The 26893-nt window shown below is 40.3% G+C and overlaps 3 protein-coding genes across 3 annotated transcripts; 1 reads left to right on the top strand and 2 right to left on the bottom strand.

Annotated features, from left to right (window-relative positions):
• Positions 1–4197: 4197 nt before the first annotated feature.
• LOC5517413 lies at positions 4198–11035 on the bottom strand. Its single transcript, XM_032361922.2, has 10 exons — positions 10849–11035; positions 10305–10533; positions 9871–10100; positions 9210–9456; positions 8460–8699; positions 7614–7991; positions 6855–7399; positions 6437–6607; positions 4968–5166; positions 4198–4568 (listed from the first exon to the last, which is right to left on the bottom strand). Exons 2-10 carry the CDS (start codon positions 10495–10497, stop codon positions 4351–4353), a joined length of 2421 nt encoding a protein of 806 aa, XP_032217813.2. The 5' UTR covers positions 10498–10533; positions 10849–11035; the 3' UTR covers positions 4198–4350.
• A 2373-nt stretch (positions 11036–13408) lies between these two features.
• LOC5517369 (embryonic protein UVS.2) lies at positions 13409–19185 on the bottom strand. The gene is made up of 6 exons (XM_032361890.2): positions 18666–19185; positions 18066–18257; positions 16668–16864; positions 15407–15589; positions 15050–15077; positions 13409–14287 (listed from the first exon to the last, which is right to left on the bottom strand). The coding sequence occupies exons 1-6, from the start codon at positions 18923–18925 to the stop codon at positions 14176–14178; spliced, it is 972 nt and encodes a 323-aa protein (XP_032217781.2). The 5' UTR covers positions 18926–19185; the 3' UTR covers positions 13409–14175.
• A 4420-nt stretch (positions 19186–23605) lies between these two features.
• LOC5517414 (bifunctional peptidase and (3S)-lysyl hydroxylase Jmjd7) lies at positions 23606–25441 on the top strand. Its single transcript, XM_001637327.3, has 2 exons — positions 23606–24602; positions 25158–25441. Exons 1-2 carry the CDS (start codon positions 23710–23712, stop codon positions 25186–25188), a joined length of 924 nt encoding a protein of 307 aa, XP_001637377.3. The 5' UTR covers positions 23606–23709; the 3' UTR covers positions 25189–25441.
• Positions 25442–26893: the final 1452 nt, after the last annotated feature.

The raw sequence follows: 26893 nt of genomic DNA, 5'->3' as shown, positions 1-26893 counted from the left end.
GTCCCCCGGCTATGATTAGTAATTGCTTTTTTAAAAATGTCCCTTTTGTTTTTGACTCTTTGTCCCCCGGCTACGATTATAGTCACTCCTTTAAAAAATGTCTCCCTTTTGTCCCCTTCGTCCCCCGGTTAAGGTTATAGTCATTGCTTTAAAAAAAATATCCGTTTTGTCCCCTTTGTCCACCGGCTACGATTATACTTATTGCTTTAAAAAATCCCCCCTTTGTCCCTGGGTTATAAATCACCCTGCGCTCTTTAGTCAGTACAAAGCAGAAACTGTAGATGCTATTGAGATTTAATTAAATAAAAATGTGGCTAAAATGATGTCTTTATTTCTTTTATTTTATGTATAATACAAATTTTGCCCATAGAGCTTGGCTTCTTTCTTCAATTCCTTTTTTCTTAGGGATAATTACATGCTGTTTTGTAAGTCTGCCATGTAGTAAAGACTATAAATTCGTGTATTTGTGGGTCGGAAAAGTTGCGAAGTTCTTTCACTTTCTCGTAACACTCGGACCACGTAGAACCGCGCTCCATGATCACATAATCGTGCTGACTTTGACTTGGATGACCTCTCACCGGGGAGAGGGGGGGGGGTGGGTCTTCAGGGTAAAAGTGACAAGGATGCTCGCCGGAAAATTTGAAAAATACCCCTAAAAATACCTGCATAGCAAAAATTGCTAATCTCAAAATACCTTAGAATCATTAAAAAACGCCATTTCTAAGAAAAAAGCCTATTTTTCTCGGATACCCCCTAAAACATACCTGGAGGCCCAATTTTGACCCTTAAAAATACGACGAGCATCCCTATCAGTTTCGACATGGGAAGAATCCTCCCCGGGCCTATCTTAATCTCGTTGCAGTTCTTTCAGCATAAATACCCGCAATGACTACTGCAAAAGTCTGCGAAGACGTCTGACTAATAATATCCCGTGCCTTAGATCTCTGATCCTTTTTCAAATTAATCAACAACTTTCAATCTTTTAGCTCCAAGCATCGTGAGAGGGAAAGGCGACAACTAGAACCACAATCACAAACTGTAGACTATAACACGGATAAACTCGTACTTATAACGAATGCAGTCATAGTGCGTGACATAATCCAATATCCACTAACGCCAGTCGCGTGTGACCTCTCATGTGAGGAGAAAAACTTTACCGTCATAGAAGAACAACCGATGATTGTAAGGGAATAGACACCGTAGAAAGCATTTTAATTTCATACGGAACTAGACCCTGCGCGCAGGGTTGACTGGGATACCTGAGATCTGCAATTTGTTTGGGCCCTGTGTTGTGACATGTATGATAAACATTCTACTGCCAACCACCTTTGGATATAATAAAAACATGTATAATCTTGTTTTTTTATTGTATATGCCATATCACAACAATAATTGGGGTAATAAGCATCATCTCTTGAGGTGGGGTTGGACTCGAGGTGTGCTCCATCAAAGTAGATGGGGCTGATTGTCCTATCTTTAACAGTGTAAAAATCTTACAAATACTATCCCCGCAGCAGAGACAGCACCGATATAAAATTCAGGAATACTGAGAATGTGACACAGCACCTAAAAGATTGTTACACCAATAGGTCAATTCGATTTTCTGTCATGATTTTATGTCTGTGTATGGGTGTGAGATGTTCTCGTTTACGATGATTCACAACTAGACAAATACAAAATCTAAAAGAAAAGAGAAAAATGATTTAAAAAACATCCTACATTAAGACAAAACTTTCGGAACAAGGTCCACTCTCATTAAACCACCTCGTTGAAAGCATGGTGAGGCGTTATTGAAAAGATTGCACCTACCCGAATTGCGGAGCGAAACAGTTAGTTCGGCTAACAAACCATCTTGCATATGTACATCTTTTAGATGGTACACAGCAAAGAAAGTACCTACAAGAAGCTAGACTTTAACCTAAAGTGAAATTTGTTGAACCTCAAGCAACACTACAAAATACATGACCTCCAATAAGGACCGAGTACAAGACCGTCACTGAGGGTCTCCCAACCTTATAAGTTCTAAGAGCCTAGGTAAGAGAGAAGAAGAAAAAAGAGAATGGATACAAGAACCTGAACAATCTGGGAAAGGGTTCTTTAACATCGACAATCTCGCCAACTGGGTATGAAACGACAAAATCATAACAAAAAAACAAAAAAACATAAAAAAAAAAACACTATATTCAGAGAATTTGTAAAAGTGGGGCATAGCTTCTTTAAACTTGAATGTATTACAACAAATTATAACAGCACCAAAAGGACGACACAATTCTCATTTTACTCTGGACGCCATAGCGTAAAGGCCACGCTAGCGAGTATGGGATCTGTTAGACATTACTCGGATGAAGTTTCCAAAAGTATCGACAGAAACATTTGAAGATTTTTCCGATAGCGAATCTACCCAATCCGATCATACTACGAATGAAGACTCCTCTTCAGACGAAAGTATAGATGATACTATCCCAAATGCCTGGGATCGTCTCAAAGATGAATAAGTGCATCGCTTCCATGGTCATTGGAAATAACTTGCTGCAAAGTATGAGCAGCGAGGAAACGCTGAAGAGGTGGCTGAAGCCCAAGCAACAAATGACCTTGTTCCCCAATATCAAAAAGAACTAAGAAAATACCTTTTGGACATCTAAAGTGGATGCATACTTTACGGAAGGATCCAACTTCCAAGAAAATCATGCAAAAAAAAAAAACTAATGGACAACAGCGGGCTTGATTGGGTGAAGCGACGGAATCGGCGTTAAATAAGAGAAAATTCCTGCTGTCAAAGATGTTAAGGGAGCAGCCGATTCCTTAGCAAGCAAAAGTCCCAACTTGAATTAAACCATTTTACAGTCGTAGTTGAACTGCTGCTTGACTAGGAATAAGCCATTTTTAAGAATATCGTTATGTAATCTAGACTCTTATTAAAAGCACATTTCAATTGCGGTAGATAAAAATCCTTCTTTTATAAAACGCTCTCAAAGTTGTTACCCTCGTAATGTTATTTATTTTGTCATGAAAGTCGAATAAAAAACGCTCGCTAAACAATGATCCGTTTTTTTCTAGTCGACCTCACATAATTTCCATACAACACCCTACAATAATGAACAAGACAACCCACAATTTATTAACACCAAGAAAACCCGTTGAGCTAGAACAAAATACAAAAATACAATAATGGGCTGTTTTTGTTTTGTTTCTGTTTCGTTTTTTTTTCTGTTTTGCTTCTTGGGTTTTGGTTCTAAAAGCACAAGGTGGAGAACCAAGGAACACCTGTGTCAACAACAGACTAAAAGAACATGGTCGAGAACAAAGAACCCCTAATGGTCGAGAACAAAGGAACCCCTAACAAAAGACTAAAAGCACATGGTGGAGAACAAAGAACAATTTAAAAAATAAAAAATCTTGAATCGCTTTATTTTTCCTAGAAAGAGAAAATTCCCAGTTGTGTTATGGTACCAAAACTTTTTTTTTCGATAAATCCTGGTTGAGTTATTGGCTTTTTAGTGATTTCCCAAAAACTCACTTTTCTCGATAAATGTTCATCGCAGCAAACACCCGAAATTGTTCCCGTACTCCTGAGACTCTAGCGCATGAAATGCAAAAAAAAAACCCTAGAGCAATCGGATAAATTCCCGAGGAGTTATTAATTTTTGAATATTGATGAAATACAATATTGTTTTGTTTTTGTTTTTCTGTTTTGCTTCTTGGGTTTTGGTCTTAAAAGCACATGGTGGAGAACAAAGAAACTCCTGTGTCAACAAAATACTAAATGAACATGGTCGAGAACAAAGAAACACCGAAAAAGCACATGGTGGAGAACAAAGGAACCCCTAGCAAAAGACTAAAAGCACATAGTCAAGAACAAAAAAAGCACCTGTGTCAACAATAGACTAAAAGCACGTGGTCGAGAACAAAGGAACACCTAACAAAAGACTAAAAGCACATGGTCGAGAACAAAAGAACACCTGTGTCGACAAAAGACTGGTCGAGAACAAAGAAACCCCTAACAATAGATGGTCGAGAACAAAGGAACACCTGTGTCAACAAAGGCTCATTATGTATTCCACCGAACGATTAGTATTCTACCGAAAGAAGGGGCTAATTCGGTGCATACTATATTACTCTATGACTTAGGAGCTAGATGCATTTAGGACCTTTTCATTGACCTTTGTCGCAGGAAATAATCTAACAAAAGCAAATATGTAGTTTTGTTAAGTGGGCACTTTATTTCTATTGTTGCTATAAGTCTTATTGGTTACAGTCGAAATGCCTACGTTTTGGGGTTATAAAACCTGATACGTGTTCATTTCTTCAACAGATGATATTAGCCCGCTAGAGATCAGAAGGTCCAACCATTTATGGCATCGCCATCTCATATCTCGCCTTCAAGTCAATGGTGCCTTCAACAGGTTTTCTCAAATCGACTAGTACCCTTTTCTCCTCGTTCATGATCATCTCCACGTCTACTAACTCGACAATGTAGTTAAAATAATAATACCCATCCGGAATGGAGTTGCCCTGTCTGATTTGCATCCAGTCTTTACCGCCTTCTTCCTTCAGTTCCATCGCAGCTCCTAGAACATAAAAGGCTTTTACAAAGTAATTTAACGCGGACCTAATTTTGAGATTAGAACGTAATAAGAGATAAAAAAAGAATGATATATAAAAGTTTTTAATCTACAACAAGGCCAAGCTATTTCAACGGTACTTGAAAATGATAAACTCCATAACATATACAATGTTCATCAAAAGTATCTTTTTCGAAAAGTCGTCCTTAGCACGTTGCGCCTAGCCTAGCCAAAATTTAATAATGGTTATTAATTTCATTAAGAAATTATGTAGCGCAAAAATCATTTTTTCTTTGTTTTTCAACAATTCCAAAAAACAAATTCTGTAACTTTACTTTATTTTTGGGTGCGCTTTTCTTTTGTGAATTTGTGTAAGCCCATTACATAAATGGGGGCTCCCCATACCTGAATCTATGATGGTTCTCATAAGATCGTTTGTCAGAATCACTGTGTCATTTCCAGCGTGCAAATTCACCAACAGACCATTTTGACCTGCGCTGGATGCATCAGGTTTGAGGAAGCGCATCGTATCATCGTGCCAACTTCCATATCCCACGTTTTTGAAATTAAAGGCTACTGTGTCGACGTTATTTGAAATATCGACCTAAGATAATAATAGAAATACAAATGCAGATGTAGTATAGATTTTCAAATGTTTCCAAAGAATGATGATATATGATTGATGTTATTATATTATACTGGGAATATTGATTGATCATGATGTTTCTATTATGATGACGTTGATTGCGATGATAATGACATTAATTGTGATGGTGATGGTGATGGTAATGACGATGACGTTGATATCGACGGCGATGGTAATATGATGTTACATACCATCATTGTATTAGTTTGAATGTGATGGTGATGGTTATGGAGGATGATGATTACCTTGATTGCGATAATGACGATGGTGATTGTTATGGTGATGGCAATGATAATGACTACTTTGATTGCGATGGTGATGATGACGTTGATTGTGATGATAATGGTAATATGATGACGATGGTAATTGTAATGATGATGTTGATTGCAATGGTGATGGCAATGATAATGACTACTTTGATTGCGATGGTGATGATGACGTTGATTGTGATGATAATGGTAATATGATGACGATGGTGATTGTTATGATGATGTTGATTGCAGTGGTGATGGTAATGATAATGTTTACTTTGATTGCGATGGTGACAATGACGTTGATTGTGATGATAATGGTAATATGATTACGATGGTGATTGTAATGATAATGTTGATTGCAATGGGGATGGCAATGATAATGACTACTTTGATTGCGATGGTGAGGATGACGTTGATTGTGATAATTATGGTAATATGATGACGATGGTGATTGTAATGATGATGTTGATTGCAATGGTGATGGCAATGATAACGACTACTTTGATTGCGATGGTGATGGTAATGATTATGATGACTTTGATTTCGGTGATGATAACGTTGATTGTGATGATAATGTTAATGATGATGTTGATTGTAATGGTGATGATGGTGATGAATTTGATTGCCATGATAACGGTATTGATGACTTTGATAGCGATGATAATATTAATGATGATGTTGATTGTAATGGTGATGATGGTGATGGTGGTGATGATGATGATGAAGTTGATTGCCATGACGGTATTGATGACGTTGATAGCGATGATAATCTTAATGATGATGTTGATTGTAATGGTGATGGTGATGATTATGCTAATGGTGATGAAATAGATTTCCCTGATAACTGTATTGATGACGTTGATTGTGATGATAATGGAACTATTATCGCGATGGCGATACTGCTGCTGATAAAATCGTACGCATCATACGTCGGAGAGCTGTTAAAAAGAGTTTTGCAGTTTCAAGTTTAATACCTGCTTGGCCAGAGTCAAGTCGAAGGTCTTTTCAGGAGCGCTTTTAAGATTGTCGACACAGCTGTCGAAATCACGCGAATAGTAAATGGACACTTTTGGTTCTGTGAGAAACTGGAAGCGGATAGATCGCATTACTGTCTTGAAGTAGGAAGAAACTCTGAAATTCAGGATCTAAAACAAAATAACATAAACGGTGAGATTTTCGCATTTTCAGGTGTGCATTTTGTGTGCACCAAAACATCAGAAGGACAGAGATAAAAAAAATATTAAAGGCTGAATGGGCCATGTAATTTTAGAAAGTAAGAGGCTTTTTGCAGCCGTCTTGCCACTTTTCTTACGCTCGTTAAGCGAAAGCTCGACCAGGGTAGACATTTGATGCGGTAATGTTGAAAAAGCTTTGCAAGGGGTCTGTTCTCACCTGTTCATCGGTCCACTCAAAGTTATTTATGGTAATCCTCTCAGAGGAGCAGACTACAAGCTCGGGCTGTTGGCCTGAAAGTCTGTAGCTCTCGGATGAATCGACGATTTCGTAGAATTCATAGTACGCTGCTGTTACTGCTTGCATAATGTACTTGTTTATTCCTTCTGTCTGTTCCACGTAGAAGGCTGCCCCGCTCATCTCGATAACGTCATTATAGGAGCTCCCGATGACCAAATTGATCGGCTTTATTTTACCAAACTTGTGGAGAGTAACAGGCAAATCAGGCCTGTCAGGCTTATACCAAAGACCGACTTGTGCTGTCCGGGCGCTGTAGTATGCCCCCTTAATATGATGCAGTTTGTATAAATATCCTTCCTTAATAAAATACTGTCTGCCTTTCGCAAGGTTTGAAAACGACAGAGTATTCAAGGTCTCGGGAAAAGGGTGCCGGGCACCTGTATCTACGTCCAGGGTATCTTCTCCAAAGTCGCTTGTAGGTTGTCCAATGGGACCGTTGATGTGGATGGTATCATTTCCATGACCTAGACCACGAATGCATGACAGTACATTAGCATTTCAATAAACATACTATAAAATCCTCTCACCGCTTTACACACTAATTACTATGAAATTTAGGGGGTTCAAATGTGGGCGCTGATTGGTCGAGTGGCAGTGGTCATTTTCTTAATGAAAGACTTAACTAATATTCTTCAAAATCTGTCTTTAAAGTTGTGTAAGCATTGTTAATGCAAATACCTGTTTTTACTATCAATTTCTCCCCAGCTTCAAGTTCCCAGAAGTCTCCAATCGACACGAAGTCGGCATCCTTGACATCTATATCTCTGTCTGCATATGTCTGTATGTTAGCACCCCTAAGCTTGTACCGAGAATCCCGCACAAGTTTTGTGTCAAGAACCACCATGGCGCCACGTCCACTATAGGGCTCCTTAACCAGAACGTACCCCTGGAAGTCATCTTCTCGGAGACCCCCTGTTTTTATGTATGTGCCTCTATCATGATTAAGGTCATAGTACCAGCCACGTGTCATCCGGAGGGGTTCTCCTCCCGCTTGAACGGCCTCTCTCACTTGCATATTAGCTGGGTTGCTTTCGTAGAACTCGTGACGCTTAAACACTGTAACAAGTGATATGACTTATTACACTGTAACAAATGATATGACTTATCGCATGCTGCGTTATCTATACTTTGCAATGTTGTACTCTATGAGTAAGGAAAAAAAGTTGATAAACGATGAAGACTTGTGAGTAGTCTGCTCTGTGTTGCAAAATGAAGGGATCTATACTATGAAATGTTTAGACGTATGTACTATGGCAATGTCTGGGTGCACGCGGAAAAATCAATATAAACCGTTCCAAATAAAACCAAGGTGGACCCCCGTGAACTCGATCTCGGATGTCATTTCAACTCGGATAACTCAAACTCTGTCACTGCTAACTTCTGTTTACCTTGAGGGTTCACGGGATCTCAATGTATAGTAGAACCCAATGCTGTTGGACTAATAAGTGCCCTTTTAGACGCCAAAAACAAAGCAAAAGAAATGAGAGAAAATACACGCGATCAATTTTTTTTAGCAAACCATACCTTCTGGGAACCTTTCTAGGTATTTCCTGGAATGTTCCAACTCGTCCATTCCAGCTTCTCTTAGTTGAGCCAGAGGGTCTATTTTCACTTCTAGGTGACAACAAGGCTCTTGGTACGCTATTTCAACCAGGGTCCCTGCCAGACCAAGGCAAGCACTCAGAGCGCCAAGAGCAAAGATAGCTACTCCACCGGTTAGAAAACCAAGTGCTACGGCGCCCAACGTCGCGAGGCCTACGAGACCTACAGCACAGTACGTGTGTTATTAGTACATGGCAAAGAAAATACGCGTACACTGATTGACGGAATTGCAGAATATTCCCGTTCGGACCACTGCGATAGAGACAAGTGTTCATAGATAGTACATTACATTTATGCATTTATGGACCATTGACTAGAAGGCATGAGGCTTCCAAGAGTAACACTGACTAAAATCATGAGATATGTGTATAATTTGAATGTAGCATTTATCCGTTAATGTGCTTTCGGTCAGCGTAACGCTTTAAAGCGGGGATGAAAGATAAGGGGTAGGTATTGCCACCACCCTATATTCAATGGCACAATACTCTCTGTTAATGTAGCTCTCGGTAAACATAACAAACTTAAAGTATCACAAAATGATAATAATCTAACCCCAGCGAACACATTTCCGGTAGATTACTGAGCAAACTATTGTGTACATACTGGACGCTATTCCAAGGCTAGGGAACACAATTCATGGTAGATTACTGAAGAAGCTATTGTTCTACTTACTGGATGCTATTCCAAGGCTAGCGGACACAATTCCGGGTGTGTTGTTTTCCTTGATAGCGTCATATAAATCCCAACTGTCCAACACAAGACTTATGCCGTCAAACCACGGCCCAAGGAAATCTATATACTTCACGACCTTCGCCCACTTGGATGCTCGGCGTAAAGTTTTCACTACTTCATCAGTCTCTGGGAGACCTTGGACCACTGTCTTTAATGTGTCAATCGTCTGTTGCTTGAGCTTCGTTGTCTAATGTGGGATGCGGGATTTAGCGTATTTAGCGAACTAAGTGAATTCGAGGAAAACACAAACGAGATTCGGGATAGAAATGTCGCACGGGGTGGATGAGCGTGACTTTTCTATCGGGAAAAAGGGATTTGGGGGGTAAATTGGGGGCCTATTGTGTATCCTCATAGACAGGTCCCTGGGTCAGTTCTCGAATATTCGCCGCCGCCCTCGAATAAGTGATTCGGCCCCTTTTCGGTTAATGAAATCGTAGTCTATACAAAAAAATCATTTTTTTTTACCCATACTAGTCAACCGAAAACCGAAATCATCTCTTACGAGTCCATAACCTGAAACCATCCTTAAAAGTCCCTCGACTGATCCCTAGACCTGAAATGATCTACAGAAGACCTTACTAAAGAAGTTCAATTTACTTGCCTTTGTCAAGAACTCGTCTTGGGTAATCAAGCCCCTGTATATATCATCTTGAATGACGTTGTTGTACTTATTCCACGCGGCCATGGCGGCCTTAAACTCAGACCTCTTCTTCATCTGATTTACAAAGGCGATAGTCATAGGATTTTGTACGACAAGGCCGCCAGCGCCGTTCACTACCGCAAGGCCAAACATCGCTCTGTACATACTCATTTGAGCTTCCTCTTTTTCGCCTGTGAACAAAAGGACATAATATTTTATAAGGTTGTTGGGAATTGTGATGTTCTAACAAAGCGAATCGAGGGATACGGGAGTCAGCCCCTACTTATACGCCTGAATAATATGTAATTCAATGCATTTTCTTGCCTACTTATGTTTTTTTAACGGTGCTAAAATAAACACAGCGTTAGTATAAAAACTCTAGTGTACACCCTTACCCTGCTTCATGTGGTTGTAGGCTCGGATGGAGTTTGCCCGTGCCTTGATCGCGAGCACAGTGTCCTGCATCGAAATTAAATATAATGCCTTCTCGGATAATTCCATGAGTCTCTTTGAAGATATCCTAGCTTCCGCGGGATTCCCAAGAATTAACGCTACTAGAGCTACGCATAGTAGAGCCCTTGGTGCCATCTTGGTCGATTGCTATTCTCCCACACCTTCACTGACCTGAAAAATTTAGAGTGAATGATGTTACTTAGAGGGATGCCTCTAAGGGTAAAACAAAGTATGAAGTGAGCTTTTTTCGATAAGAAGAGAAAGACAGGAGAGACACATTTAAAGTCCGAAGTGATGTTATAAGTCTATTACTAAAAGTTTCCTTTAAGATTTTAAGTTCGCTAGTCTTGAGGTGACTAAATCCACAGTTATTTGATCTAGGTTTCCCATGGGCCACAGAGTGAACCTCAATGATGTGTTTTAAATATTGAGCTAACGACACAGAGAATCAAGAAGATTCATGTGGATTCTTCAGGCTTTTCTTACCTTTTTTCTTTGTCTTCAGCTCTTCGGGACTTTAAGGGTAACAAGGCACCTCATGGTAACGCCCCTTTTATATCATTGTCTGTGATCGTCTCAAGTGCACTTCAATAAATTATTGACACTAAACACTTTTGCAGTTTCGAAAAGGGATCGTTTTTGAAGCCAGACCACACGAAAGTGCAAATAAGCAATCGTTCTATTGACAGAGCCGTAGCAGGCCACGTTAGATTGGGAGGCACAATACAGAAACATTTAGAGAATATTTAGGGGGGGGGGGGGGGGGGGCACAGCTACTCCCCTACTGGTCAGTTCCTTATACTTTTGGAAAATATTTGGGGGGCACGCGCCCCAGGTACCCCACCCCCTACCACGGCCCTGGTTGACGAGCACTCCCTCAGTACTACATAGTAGTATACCTCTATAAAACTGGTAAGTCTAGAATCTTTTGTACATCATATTTACGTGTTGCTAAGCTTCCAACATGTTGTAGTAGAATCCAATTTTAATTACATAGTTTGCTTAAGCATGGAAAAATTTGTGTTCTATTATTTCAAGCAATTGACCACGAAATTAGAGCTAATGAAAAATTCACAGTGTTCCACATTTATTTGAGAAAGCTGCAAGGTGCACTTGACAAGGTTTTGTCAATGTCTCCCACTAATATGAGCCATGTAAAGCATATCTCGCTATGTGGAGAATAATTGGAGGAATGAAGGGCTGCCATTTCGCCCATTTTATGTAAGGCAAATATCTTTTAAACTCTTGCCGTCACAGAGGCGACATACTTTCTTGAGTGGGGAGATTTAGTCTTTTTTATTACTTTAATTATTAAGTTAATAACGTTTACCACAAGTGGCACATCGAAACTCAATAGGTCATCCCTCTCAAATTTTATTAGACTCTTCAAAAGCTTCTAGAAACTACCATTTTATTTACACTTATCACATTGGAAAATATTGCATAGAGCTGCTGAAATATAATATTATTTTATTCAATACTTACTGAATCCTGTAGATAGCTTATTAGAAAGAGTTTTTTAGTGAAATCCTGCACTTTACTGAGATTTATCCATTGTACCAACCCAATGGATTCAGGCCTTATTCAATAATTTAAATTATGCAGTACATCAAAGTTAACAAACACAATTCCTGGTGTGAATATTGCTGTCAAAGTTGTCAAGAGTCTAATGGTAAATTCTTATGTCCCATCCATTATGAATATTTTTTTAATCAAAATAATACTCCGACAAGCTTTGCCCTTGTGTAGAATATGTCATGGATGTAACAGCATTCCAAAGATTCCAAATAATATATTTGTTTAGATGCCATACTGTAATTTTCTGGAAATTAAGATCAGCAATACCTTTACCATATAGTGGCCTTGTTGTTGGTGGCCTACTCCAAAATTAATGCAATGAAGAAAAAACACATTGATTTTGTAAGCAAATCCTTAAAAAAAACATCTAAGACATCACTGACAGAGCTGAAATGCTAACTTCTAATTTCAAACCAAACTCTTTCATTGATCTATGTTTGAGGTAGGGCAAAGCATATCAATTGACTAAAAAATAGTCGACAGAATAGGAGAAATAAAGGAAATTGACTCAAATTGAAAGGTTTGGAGAAAAAAAAATTACAGTAATGAACATAGTTTGATTGAGCATTTCTTGCAATTTCCCCTTTCCCATTATCTTAACCCTTTTACCACCACAGGCCTCTTCTAAAGAGGCCATGTCTATGCTATCCAAGCTATGTGAACAAAATTCAATTATTGAAAAAGAACAAGGTTGTTGCTAGTGTTATATAGTTTAAGTATCTTGCCCTAAAAAAACCTGTCCCTTTAAAAAAAAACCTATTGAGTGTGTACTGCTGAATCACATAGTAATACCCTAGTCATTTGAGCCCCCTCCCCTATGGTCCCGGGGAAGTCAGGGGTTAATGTGGGGTTTTAGACCACTTTTTAACCAGAATATATCAAGAGGGGTGGTGGTATTGACTGTTTTTGACTCTTAACTTGGAAACAGGCTTTTATTAAAGTTTCATCCCCCACCCTTTCCTGGGAACATGGATGTGGGGGATATCAAATGCCTAGTGAATAAGAACTCCCTACTGTTATCTTCAAGACATAGTTTTTAATTCTCATGTCTTCCAGTCTGGTTCATAAAAGAGATGTTACGGTTATCAATGAAAATGGAACATGGGAACATTGAAACAGATTTATATGTTAAACCGACATTCAAACAACATCATCTAGACTCTAGATCGTGCCACCCCCGGGGGTGCAAGGATGGCATCCCGTACACACAAGCACTCCGGCTACGAAGGATTTGTTCCTGTGATGGTTCATTCAAGAAACGAGCAGATGATTTGGTATCGTTTTTAGGCTAGTGGGTAAAAGGATAGATTCGTGCGACAACAAGTGGGGAGAGCATAGGCCTAGGATCAGCTCAAAATCCAAGAAGACGCCCTTTGTGGTCACATACCACCCAGGTTTGCCAAATATTGGAAAAATGTTGAACGCGTTGCTACCACTGCTGAATTTGTCGGAAAGGCTCACGAGTGTGTACTTTATTCAAGTTTATTAATTATTTCAATCCTTTTTAACGTGTTTAACAAAAAAAAAATTCTTTATAAACACGAAATGTTTCTTTGACAACGGCATTAGCTTTATTAGAAGTATCTGCCTATGTTTTTGAGTTCTAAGTCGGTAATAACTACTGTTTAGGCTACATCACAGGTAGCCCAAGCTATTTATTTGTCCCTAATGATACTTACGGTAAACAAAAATAAGAAATAAAAAAACTTGAAAAGATGTGTGCAGTTGAAAAGACGTGTGTAGTCTATGGTTGTGTTCTTGTGTACTTTTTGCGTGTTCTCTGGCCTGTGGACCTGAGAGACATTTGCATGTGCAGAGACATTTCTCTATTGTCATGTGGCAAACTGGTAAGTTTGCTGCATAACAATAGAGCGCCCTGTTATTCCCTTGCGAAATGTCTCTGCACGTGCAAATTTCTCTAATGTCCACAAAATGAATAATTAGGGGGTTTCCAATGAGCATGCAAGTTTTTTGGCTCGGGATAGAGAACGGATTAAAACCACTTCATTCTCGATGTTGTATTTCAGGATAGGGAAAGAACTTGGTGAGTAACTGTATTGAGGGTCCCCTAACACTAAAACGAGGAAGCACGGATTTGCTTGTTTGTCAATTTTCCTATACCTATGTATTACCAATGCAGGCGATGCCTCTAGGTGGTTCATTGTTGTGCATCCCATTCAATGGATAACAAGGCAGCAAATAGGATGAGAAATGCAGGCAATGCAAATAGGTGTCTCATTGTTGTGCATCCCATTCAATGGATAACAACGCAGCAAATAGGATGAGAAACAGCGAAGACACCAGTGACTGGGTGGCACCCTTTGGGTCAGTTGGCTTCTTGCCGCACCTGGAACACATCAAACACACCTGTAAACACGATAGCTACTGTACCCTGGCAAGGGGAAAGGGACTTGGCTATGAACTAACAAAGCATAGGCATGAAGGCTTCCCTAGCCAGGGGAAAAAGACTAGGCTATGGGCAATGGCGTATAAAAACTGAAGCCAATTCTAGCCAGGGGAAAAAGACTTGGCTATGGACAACAGCGTATAAGAACTGGAGGCTACCTTAGCCAGGGGAATAAGACAAGGTAATGGACAATAGTATATAAGAACTGAAGGCAACTCTAACCAGGGGAAAAAGACTAGGCTTTGGACAACGGCGTATAAGAACTGAAGGCTACCCCAGCCAGGGGAAAAGGACTTGGCTATGGACAACACAGCACCGTATACGTACTATTAAGCAAAACGTGTTGGTCAATAGCCTAGTCCTTTTACCATGACTGAGGATCAACGTGTGAAGAAGTGTGTAGACTATATATGTATATAAACAACTTCCAGTTTTTGGTGTATTGTACACAATTTTCATAATACATATGATCACTAAAGACTATAAACACAGCATAAACATAAAGACTAAATAAGCTTCTTTGTGTTTGTTTAGGGAATTATCATGCACACACTCCACAGATCAGCTATCAAATTCTCCCATTGCAAAAACAATGTCTCTCAAAGAGCTTTAATTTTAATGTTCAATTTAGTTTTAATTGTAGTATATTTTAGACCAATGTATGTTGCAGGGATTTAAAAACATATGTAAAAGGTTACTTACTTTCCAGTAGATGCATCCACAGTAATTCCTGAAATAAGAATAATTTGATTGTAAGTGAAATATCATAGCCTTGACAAAGCCAAAAACAACAACTACTGTACTTCAATTTTAGTTTCACTTGGAGCAAATTGAGTACCAAAGCAGATCACTTTTTTGTGTGTGTATCTTGAAAGACCCTACTGTGACAAAATGTGTTTCGAAAGAGATACTGCGAAACAGATTTCTTCTTTGCTTTAATGGTCCCACTGTATCAATAATACATGTTTAGTGGTCTGTTGGTGTCCGTCCGTCTAACACTTTCTGTCTGTCCATCTACATGCTTTTCAATCCTTTTTATATAAAATCAGTATCTTTTACCTGCTTGATAATTCACAAAGCCAGCAGCAAACCCAGAGAGAGCATTATTATCTGAGTCAGCATAAAACTCAACCAGAATCTTTGACATTCCCTTCACAGTGAAGTTTTTGCTGACTTCTCCATCAAGCTGATCTGAGCAGAGTCTTTTCGCGATGGCTTTCTCCTTGCCATCAACTGTAGTGCCTAAAAGTCATAATATTGCTTATTTGAGCTTCAACTTATAGAATATTTTATCTTTATTAGCTAAGCTTCGCCCGTGTATGAGAAACAAGCCCAGAATTTCGAGAAAAAAAAATTTAAAAAGTCAATACAGTATTCAAATGTTTTAAATTTGCATTGCAAGCCACAGCAGTTGCAGTTGGCTAGTGGCAATTAAAAAATAAAAACTGTTTCTATAATCAATTTATGTACAGTAATAATGAATATTGGTTACTCAAACAAACAAAGCATGAATTAGCCAATTATAAATAATCTGTTGTTCTCCTCCTTATGCAAATCATAAAAAAGAGACATTAAATGTATAAGACACATCCTGATTTTGAAGGCCATTTTGGAGTGAAAAAATGCGTCTTATACACTGGTAAATACATACACTTTACCTTGGTTACTATAGTCAGGGAAGTGTAAGGAGATGGAGTCGCAACTGAATATATTAAAGGCGAATGGTGCACTCTGATTGGCTACAGCAGTTTGACATGTTTGTTTCGCACCCTTCACTACAAGCATCGGTACACATTTTGCAGTGAAATATATCTTTGGCAAGCCCCATTTTTCAGATGTAGAAGCTTTAGGTTTATTGCCATCGACCTATTTTGTTATTTGTGTGTAAAATTTTGAAATTCAACGAACAATACACAGATTTTGATGCTTTGTAGGGCCCAGCCGCATGACAACAAAGCCGATCACAGGGAAACTCACACTACAAGCATTGGTACATATTTTGCTGTGAAAACTATCTCTAGCAAGCCCCTATTTTAAGATGTAGAAACTTTAGGTATATTGCCATCGATCTTTTTGTTATTTGTGTGTTAAATATCATATTCAACTAGCAATGCATTAAAGCCCAAATCAATTTCGAAAACTCAAATTAACGAAGCAAAACGAACATAGAATGTGTGAAATCGTTTAATTTATGCAGTTGCCATTCCATGTCCTTAAACTTCCCTGCCATAGTATACCATATAGTTTGTTTCCCAGAATTAATTGTGTAACCCCCCCCCCCCCCCCAAAAAAAAAAGGTTAATTACAGTAAGATACTGACCTGATACTGATACATAGTCATCAATCTTGCTTTCAGGATTACATGAGCTACTAGCTTCAATTTGAAATGACATGAGCGACAGAAAGAGGTCATTGCCGCTGACATTCAGTGACCATTTGCAGCTTATGTTGCTTGGGTAGTTCATGGGCCAATTTGGGGTGAAGAAATTTCTCTCATTCACATACTGTGCTGGATTTCTTAAAAAAAGTGTAAAAAAGTGAGTGATGATTTTTTAGAGAGACAGATCAGGTTAAAGTTTTGTTAAAGTAACAAAGAAATCCTCTGGAGTCTCCATGCGCACTAGCGCTCACAACTTCGCAAAATGGGAATTACTACCCCATGTGGTGAATTCTATTGCTAACTACTGTACGTTCGCCGTGTTGGCGAATTCCCGTTTCCTATACTAGTGAATTTTGAATCACGATCTTTCATCTCGACATCATAAAACGTCAAGATAACGTACTGATGAAAATTGCAAATAAAAAAAACACAGGCCAAAGATTGGACTCTCTCCCATTTTGAGCCATTTCCTAGTTCTGGGTAGAATAATATTTTCACGAAGAGGATAATTCTTGACAATCTCCATGACAATCAATGCTGTGGCAGGCACTTAATTTCGCAAAAAAAGGATCAGCATATTTCATAAGATTTTGCGATTTGGGTGCAAAATCATTTTCAATTTCGCAAAAATGTCAAAAACGCATTTCGCCGAGAACTTCATTAAACATTAAAACAAAACAAACGTGTAGAAATCATATGGTGCTTGATGCTATTTTCTAATACAGTTCTTAATCGTCTTTGTCTTGGTCGTCATTTTAAAAAAAAGGAAACAAAACATAAAGGGTATTGAAGTTTGTAGGAATAGGATTTCGCAGGGCTTAAATGTCGCAAAATTAAAGAGACCAATAAGGTATTTTGATTAAGTTGTTTGCTATTTCTTTAAACCTGGGTACTGTAAATATATTAAATTGTAATCCAAGCTTTATGTTGGCTTAAAAACATTTAAAATGTGGTATTGATGCACTTTCCATGGGGTTTGAGCTTTAAGGGTAATTGCATATTTTTGAAGTCAGACACTAAAACTCACTCAAGTGTGTCCAATAATCAGTAGTTGACTGTATTTGTGTTATTGATTATTTCAAAATTAGGATGCAGTTCCTGACAATTTTTAATCATATCAATTTACTGACACAATTTAAAGGGTTCTTAAGCCCTGTGCAAGACGTGCCAGTATTACTAGGAAGACACTGGTCCAGGGAAGCTGCCACAGTTTAAACACCATCTTGAGAGGGGCCGTGAACTAGATTTTAAGAATTTTCCTTGCCTTGAAGTCAGTTGAGGAAGACTTTGGCAACAATGCTAGTAAATGCTGGCACTGTTTGCAAGGGCTCTACTCACCTACAAGCAGATGATGCGACAGACTCATTTTTTTGTGCTGAGCTGTACTGAGCCGTGAAACCTGACGCTTGAGCTATTCCATTGGACTTGAATTCCAAGGAGATGCATTCATCAGTGGAATAGATATCAAACGGCAAGGGATGGGCAAGGCCACAAGAACAGAATGTCCCCACATGACGTTTCTCAGCACAACTATAAATAAAGCACACTGACCTTCAGAAATAAGCTATACTAAACATGCAAGTAGATATATGTGTATCAATAATAGATGAATCTAACGCGCTTCTCTAGACAGCAAAAGTTTAATGTTAATATTTCGCATTTAACCTATATAAAAAATTTAAAAACAGACAAACACATTTTCACACAGTTATGGGAAGTAGAAGGCTTCAGATGAAAAACTTCTCACTACACCAAGTTAAAGAAAATACTGTAAGGGCGGGAATATCATGAGCTTACAGCTGCTGTTTGTTGCAACTAATATGAGTTACTTAAACTTTAGACTACACATTCAGTACTTTCACTAATTCATAAAAGCTGGCGTTTGAGGTAGATAATGGTAGTACACAAATCTTTCTTATCAATACTGAAATGATTTACCTGACATAAACCTTTACAGAAGCTTCAGAGCATCCAGGCATAGAACCCAACACATCGAACTTAGAAAACGATAACAAAGCACGCCTTCCTGCAGGAACTCTGATGTTATACAGGCAACTCGAAGTTTTAGGATAAGTTCCATTCACACCCGGCGAGGAGAGACTCCCACTATCTCCAGTGTAGTTTGTTTGAGGACATGTGCAGGATACAGTCCTCACAAAAAGCACAAAAATACAAACTAACTCAACCAGATAATACATCACGAAAGTTCGGTGTCAGCTCTTCGGGATTGTTTTGAGCAGCGAGAAAAAACAATGGGCCTCTAGAGCTGCCAAAGAGGTTAAGCAGCGTCAAACCTTCCCTACAACATGAAGAATATACAGTGGTTCAGTAGAAGGCTGTTTTTAGATATGATTTGTGCCTTTTCTGCGAACAGGGAGCTATAGAAGACTACTTTTCCGCTCATTCAAAACCAACAGGCGCTGGCCGCTGCTGTCGCTGCTGCTGCATGCAAAGGAGACTGGGAAGAGACTGACCAATATGGGGGAGCCAGACAACTATTTTTGGGTTTCCTGTGTGATTTCCACAAGAGCAAATACATTTTTTTTAAAAGAACGTTTTTTATAAGAACATCCAACCTGAGATTTTACCAAAATTTAAGAACATGCCGAGGCTCAGATAACAGAAAATATTTCTTTTTTAGTCCTGATGCGTTCTAAAATGCAGAATCAAATTTGTGCTCATAGTAACAACCTTATTCCTGCTATTGATCATTAGTTTAGTTCTCTTCCTAATAATTCATTGGGTATCATATTATTATATACACTAAAATTTAAAAACATCGTTAAAGAACCTCCCAGCCTCAACTAAGAATTAGAAGTTCTTATAAAAACAAGAGTGTACTGCCATCAAATCACAGGGAGCTCACCTTAGCTGTTTGAATGTTCGCCAAATCAAAGGGCCCTTCCACCCTTCCCAGGTCTACTTCGTTAACGAGATAATTTTCGATAACGACTGGGTAATCCTTGGCGGACTTGTTGTTCTCCTTAGCTGGCCGTAATAGGACTGGTGCGTCATCGAAGCCGAACCGGAAACCATGGCGTAGTCCATCGACAACGTAGGACGCAAAGAGTCTATCGGGGTGATAGTGTAGTTTCTCCGCGAAGCGGTTTGAGAGGCGTGACAGAAGACACAGGGGGGAGTGTGAAAGAGGCAGTGCGATCCGTCAGAAAGGTAAGTCATCCCTCCGCGCGTGGCGTGTCGAGCAGTCATCCCGGCCCGGACTTCAAGCCATGCGCGCCAGACATGAGAGACTACGACTGACGCTAGGCTTAGATGGCAGCAGGTAAGATGTTGGATGCTAGGGAGAAGGGCGGACCCTACCACCCTGCGGCGTGGCAAGGACAGAGAGGTAAGCAGTACCTCAGCGCACTTGCTGATAGAGTGGGCCAAGGGCAGAGGGGTAAGCAGACCCTCGGCGCAACTGAGGAGCAAGTTGTCCCTCAACGCAATTGCTGCTTGAGTGGGCAAGGGGAGAGGGGAGAAGCCGTCCCTCCGCGACACTGCCGCTGGAGTAAGCATGGGTAGAGGGGTAAGCCGTCCCTCAGCGCACTTGAGGCTGGAGTGGGCAAAGACAAAGGGAAAAGCCGTCCCTTCGCACAACTGCTGCTAAAGTAAGCTTGGGCAGAGGGGTGAACCGTCCCTCAGCGCACTTGCTGCTGGAGTGGGTACGGGTAGAAAGATAAGCCGTTCCTCCGCGCGACTGCTGATTGAGTAATCAAGGACACCGGGGTAAGCCGTGCCTCAGCGCACTTGCTGCTGGAGTAGGCAAGGGCAAAGGGGAAAGCCGTCCCTTCGCGCAACTGCCGCTGGAGTAAGCATGAGCAGAGGGGTAAACCGTCCCTCGGCGCGCTTGTTGCTGGATTAAGCACGGGCAGAGGAGTAAGCCGTCCCTCAGCGCAGCTGCTGCTGGAATGGGCATGGGTAGAGAGGAAAGCTGTCCCTACTCGTAACTGCGGCTAGGTAAGTATGGGCAGAGGGGTAAGCCGTCCCTCACTCAGGCCAATTAAGGCTTGACTATGGGCTTATACGCGGATATCTAAGCGTTTTTAGAAAATACTAGACTGCGATAACCTACAACAACCAAATTTGGCATGGTGATTAACCATAGGAGAAAAACATGATATACACAGTCTGTTGCCATGGAAGCAGCAAATGTGCATATATTTACATATTAATTAGCTAAAAATTTTACACGAAAATGGGAACACTTATGCAGTGTAAATTGGTGTTCTAAACACATATATTTATTCTTAGTCAAAAGCCCCATAATAAATAGCCTTTGCGTCTGGTCCATCGACCCCGTAACCATGACAACGGTTACCGTGGTAACATAAAAAATATATATCTCACTATAATTAATAGCTGGACCAGGTGCAAAGGCTATTTCATATCTGTGTAATGTCAATAAACAAATGTATGGCTTAAGATCTCCAAATTGTTTTGCTTAAATGTTCCCCATTTTTACTAAAATGATTCTAGCTAATTAAAATTTAAATTTATTCAATTAAGCGCGTTTCCATGGCAACAACAATTGCAACTGTTGTAAGTTACCACGATCTACTACTATACCAAGCTTTATTGCTATACCATGTTTACTTCGCGAAATGTTTTGTTCCGCGTATAAGCCCATAGTGAAGCCTAATTAGCCTGAGCAGCGCACTTGCTGCTGGAGTGGGTAAGGGCAGAAGGGTAGGGGGAACCCACAGCGCAGGTTGCGTGGTGAGGGTGGAGAAGAACTTTTCCAACCCGAGGTAGCGCTGCTGGAGAGGGTCAGGATAGGGATAGGTCGTAGCATGAAGCCCGGCGTGGGCAAGGGCGGACCCGGGGCCCGATTTTTATTGAGTAATAAACAGAAATGATCATAAATATCGCTTTCATATGCCATGGGTGCATGGAGACAGGCTCGTAAAAGCTAGCGTGCGCCCTTAGAGGGACCATTAGCCTGATAAAGTTTTATATGCCATTGTGTCCCCTTTTATTTATTGTGTCGCCTTTTATTTATTATTATTTTTCTATTATTATTGTGCCCGTTAGGCGGTGCAAATAATGAAACAAACTGAACGCTTAATGCTTATCCAACTACAGTAATAGCCCCTGAGACTGATTGTCCACCAACGGGGTGGTTGAATGCTACGGGGAGAAATAGTCTCCAACAACTAACGTTCCGATGGAGGGATAGCTAAACTGGTAACGCGTGCTGCGTTTAGCTGGGCGAGGCAAGGGCGCGTGAAGAATAGCGTTGGTCTTTGGCCGGCGTCCGGAGCTGTCGCAGCTAGTTACCCTGTGGTCGCCCTGGCATATGGAACACTGGTGGACAAAGCGGCGGTTAGACGGGTCACGGGCCACAAGTGCCACCTGTTCCGCGGTGTGAAAATTGAAAAGTTAAGGGTCAATGGATGACAAATACCCCAGCTGCACCGCGGCTGCATGCTCTCTAAATGCTCTATCGTACGCAAGCCAGGCGCGCCCAGAAAACTGGCGGTACGTGCGGAGTATAAGTAGTAGGTAGTGGTGAAGGTCCTTCCAGCGCTGGGGAAAGAAGGTAACGACCCCCACGATGTCCTCGATGTTTTTTTTTTTTTTTTTTTTTTTTTGGGGGGGGGGGGGGCTTTTTTTTACTGAGTAGTAGTTACAATCAGTCTGCCGTCGTGCATCACCAGTGGCTCGGGCTCGGACACTGAGGAGCAGTTGGCTGGTAACAGATCCCGGAGATCAACATATTTTCCAGCTACGATTTGGAAGACTAACTTGGCCGGAATCGGTGAATAGCCGAGGACAACCGTGGAGTCCAGAATAAAGTAAGCCGAGCTGGCTAGACTTGGGGAAGGCCCGATCGGGGGGGGGGGGGGGGGGAGAAGTTGGCACGAGCACTGCACTGGCCATGCCAGATGGGAGACCTGACTGGGGCTGTCAGGTTATGGTACGACCTACCGGGATACGCTGACGATGACGCCAGAGAGAGTAGGTTGGCTGCAATTGGAAGAGATTGCGACGCAATTCCCTGAACCAGAGCTGTATACGAGCTACTATTGGACATTCAAGTAGGGCTGGCTGAAAATGGCTGCTGTTGTGCAGTGTTCGGTTGTTCTGGGGTGTTAAATTCCGCCATTGGCTTCTGAATTTCGGCTCGAATGATAGCTGTCATCTCTGTTGAAGGCATACCGTCATTGTGCCCCGCTGGCAGCATTTGAAGGGTAGCTATACGACGAGGGAATTATGAGAAACAAGCAAAAACAACTCTGTTGTGCTTGCCAGTGAAAACACGCCGTGAAGGATCACTGAGGGGGGAGGGGGGGAATAAGGCCGAAGGACCCTCGGGACCATGCTCGCGCGGCAGCCTCGATTCTAGCTATGTCAAAATTTAATTCACACACATAAAACAACAAAAGAAATGAAGGGCGGGGAGATGCATAGTGACAGAACGCTCAAGGTCAGCGAAGGAAAATTCATGCAAAGTTGTCCTACGAAAAAAAGGGATGGCGACTTCGACTGTTTAGCTTAACCTTAAGCCGTACTGCTTTTGAGGTGATTTAGAGTATTTTTTGGATATTTATAGGGCCGAATTCTCGGATACCTCGGGCTACGGAGAATGCTGTAGGGTGCAGCCTCTTCTTTTCACTCGTTTTGTGTATAGGTGGTGAAAGGGGAGTGGGAAAGGGGAACGAGTGAGTGAAATGGCCCCCCGTACTCAGGAGAGATCTTAAGAGACAAGAAAAAGGTGAGTCCACTATGAAATCTGCTTTCTTTAATTTTCTTTTTCTTTTTTTTTCCATACAAATTCTCTTGAGTACTAGAATGTAGAATACAAACCGAGTGCTTGGGTTACCAGTGCTGGATTACCACAGGGAACCCAAATTGCGAAACTGCAAAGGGGTGGTTACAATTTCAAGATGGCGGTTCCCCGTAGAATGTTTTCCTGAGAATAATTCGCCTTTGCTTGCTTTTCTTTGTAACATTATCTTATGGATGGAAATATCCTAAGATGGATATATCTCAAAGCTTAACAAAAGCCTTCGAAAATCTGTCTTCAGAAGCCAGAGAGTTTTATCTATCAACTGAAGTCCCTCATATCGACGCTCCGCCTACACCCCTCAAGTTTTATCGCGAATGGGTCGCGCCAAACCGACCAGTAATAATCAGAAATGCCATAAACCACTGGCCGGCTCTCAAGCTTTGGAATTCCCAGTACCTAAAAAAGTGTATTGGGGAAAAGACAACCACGGTTGCCGTGACGCCAAACGGTTACGCAGATGCGATAGTTGGGGATAGATTTGTGATGCCCGAGGAAAGACTGATGAAGTTTGGCCACTTCTTAGATATACTTGAAAAGAGAGTGGAGGCGAACGGTGTGTTTTATGTACAGAAGCAGAATTCAAACTTCACTGATGAGTTCTCAGAGATTATTAGCGACGCTGAAACAGAACTCCCTTGGGCTTCAGAGGCGTTTGGAAATACTCCAGATGCGGTGAATTTTTGGATGGGGGACGAACGTGCAATCACATCCATGCACAAAGACCCATATGAAAACCTCTATTGTGTTATCTCAGGTTACAAGAAATTCAACCTTATTCCCCCAACCGACCTCCCATTTATACCATATGGTCTCTACAAACCATCTAAATACAAGAGTACCAATGATTATGAATTTGAAATAGCTGATATTGTAGAGAATTCTGAATTAGGTGATGACGAGAGTGCACAACTTGTGCCTTGGATATCGGTAGATCCCCTGGAGCCAGATCTCACGAGATTCCCAGACTTTGCTAAAGCAAGGCCACTTAGTTGCACTGTACAAGCAGGGGAGATGCTCTACCTGCCCTCATTGTGGTTTCACCATGTTCAGCAGTCACATGCCTGTATAGCAGTCAATTTTTGGTATGACATGGAGTTTGATATAAAGTATAATTATTTTAAGTTTGTAGAAGGATTAACAAATTTAGCAAATACTGCTTAGGTATGGCAAATAAGAAAGATAAGAAAAGCAAAGGAAAGTAACAGAAACAAAAGAAAATCCTTATTTCACAAAACAAAAAATGGATGACATAGCAATAGAAAATCATATTTTACATTATAAATCCTGTTTCACAAAATAACTCATCACCATCGTTCAGGATTTGGAAATGTGAACTTGAAGTATGATGTTATACATGGAAAGTAAAGTATTGATAAAGGTCGACCAACTTTAAACCCCAAATTACAGTACTTCGCGCACAAATGAAATCGCGGTAACAATGCACGGGAGGGTTTTCAAATTTCAAGACCGGAGCAATGGACATGTTCGGATGCTCGAGTGTAGCTTTCATCCACCTTGCACATCGAAATTCGTCAGTTAATTTGATGGTGAAAATGCTTCAAACTGATAGTAAAATTCGAAAATTGGTGAGATGAGACTCTGTTCTGTTGTTTGATTGGCGATTTCTTATTTTTTAGGATTGTATCTGGCCTCGAAGTGGCTCGGTAGCGGATCTTGGTGGAGGGTTTAGGGGTTTTAAGCCCCCTCTTGGGTTACCAAGGGAGAGTGTTATATGCCGCTATCCTGAGTAAGTGCATAAGAAAGGAGGAGTTAGAGACCCAGGAGGGGCTTAAAGAGAATCCCTTATTCCTTCCCTAGGATGTAAACACCTTAATTGGGAGTGTGTTTTATCGACAAAACTGCTATCTAAGATAGGAATTTGTGAGTCAAAAAGGCAATAAAAGAAAATTACACATCTCTACCCATTGTCAGAGTCAAACCCCCTTCAGAGAAAAGCTTGTCCACCCCTGCCCCCCCCCCACCCCCCGTTATTGTTGGTGTTCGAAGCTGGTCGAGCGAGTCACCAGTCTTTCCTATTATATATATATACTGATAGGAAGACAACTCGTGGCAGGCTTCGATCTCGTTAAATTACATTAAATTTAATAAAATAAAATAGAGGAAGACTCAAACACGATATTTCAAGCTCTGACTAATCAATATTTTTTTCATAATAAATTTTGCTCATCCATTTCTTTATAGAACTATTCTCAGTAACTAGCCTTGGACTGCTTGCGGTTTAAAAGTGAATACAATGACCGCATACAGAGTTAAACAAATGTTTTGATAGTTTATGCAAAAAAACGCTATGGTATACTGTTTGATCGTTTTGGAGTAATGGAATAGATAAAGGAACTTGTATAGTAACGACGTGCTGCGTCAAATATGAAAGATGGAAAAGCATGAAATAAAAATAAATTTTAGTGATATGACTACTTAACAGCTAAACAAAATCCGATTATCTATTGTTGTTCGATATTTCAAGCAATGCACGAAATAAAGTTGTTTTTACAAATCGGATTTATTCTTAGTATCAAGAGTCGTTTTTAACCAACTTCACACACTGCCACGGCAACAAAAAGAAAACTTGCACTTTGCGGAGATGAGCAAATATCTTATTTTTGATGGGTTGTAGACAACCTGTCAGAATAGTATAAAAAAGGTTAAACCCACCCCTGGATCCGCTATTGTGAAAATTTTATGGAGTCAATTTTATTGCATTATTGCCTTCAAGCCATGCTCTTTTTGTGGAGAACGTCAGAAGAGAGTGAAAGATCATTTGTCTACTCCGAAATAGGGAAACGAAAATAGGAAACCCACGACAGATTTTGTAGTAATTTGTAGGTATAAATAAATTAATTAATTAATTAATTCTTCTAGTAGATTACCGTGCGTGGTTTGCGGTCACTCCGGAAAGCCATAAATAATATCATTTATGTCATGCTTTTTAGCACTCAATTGTAAATACTTATTCATCAAATCATCTTCTTCTGATAGTCCCAATGGTATAAGATAAACCTTGAACCTTATTTTTACAATAGCGAACAAAAAAAGTTTGCTCAGCCCACACGTCGTGTCCTTTTTGTAAAGCGAACTCGTAATTTTGAGGAAAACAGCTGGAATTCTTCAATTTTCTGCCGTAGCCGTCGTCACCGCATAGGGTCACTAATACTTTTTCAAATACAGGTTCCAAGTCAAGAGGTTAAGATTCGATGCAATGTTAGCGGCGGATCTAGGATGTAGAAAGGGGGGGGGGGATGACCTTTTTGACAGTCTGTCGCGATTATTCTTTTTTCGATGCATTAATTTATTATCAAGTTACAATAATTATTTTTAATATGACTTTTAAGAGTCATTTTTTTTGGGGGGGGGG

The sequence above is a fragment of the Nematostella vectensis genome, chromosome 1, assembly GCF_932526225.1.
Source record: "Nematostella vectensis chromosome 1, jaNemVect1.1, whole genome shotgun sequence".
Lineage (NCBI taxonomy): Eukaryota > Metazoa > Cnidaria > Anthozoa > Actiniaria > Edwardsiidae > Nematostella > Nematostella vectensis.
Note: the sequence above shows the minus strand (reverse complement) of the source record. Positions and strands in the feature narration are given on the sequence as shown.

Bases quoted from the DNA above. Each gene is read 5' to 3' on its own strand.
- LOC5517413 (XM_032361922.2), bottom strand. From the start codon at position 10,497: ATGGCACCAAGGGCTCTACTATGCGTAGCTCTAGTAGCGTTAATTCTT. The intron at 8,700-9,209 runs GTAAGTAGAACA...ACTGTGCTGTAG, and splicing joins TAGCCTTGGAATAGCATCCA to GTCTCGTAGGCCTCGCGACG. The intron at 5,167-6,436 runs GTATTAAACTTG...TTATTATCTTAG, and splicing joins ACTTGACTCTGGCCAAGCAG to GTCGATATTTCAAATAACGT.
- LOC5517369 (XM_032361890.2), bottom strand. From the start codon at position 18,925: ATGTATTATCTGGTTGAGTTAGTTTGTATTTTTGTGCTTTTTGTGAGG. The intron at 18,258-18,665 runs GTAAATCATTTC...CTTTATTTATAG, and splicing joins TCTGTAAAGGTTTATGTCAG to TTGTGCTGAGAAACGTCATG. The intron at 15,078-15,406 runs GTAAAAGATACT...TTCTTATTTCAG, and splicing joins CTTTGTGAATTATCAAGCAG to GAATTACTGTGGATGCATCT.
- LOC5517414 (XM_001637327.3), top strand. From the start codon at position 23,710: ATGGATATATCTCAAAGCTTAACAAAAGCCTTCGAAAATCTGTCTTCA. The intron at 24,603-25,157 runs GTATGACATGGA...CTTATTTTTTAG, and splicing joins TGTATAGCAGTCAATTTTTG to GATTGTATCTGGCCTCGAAG.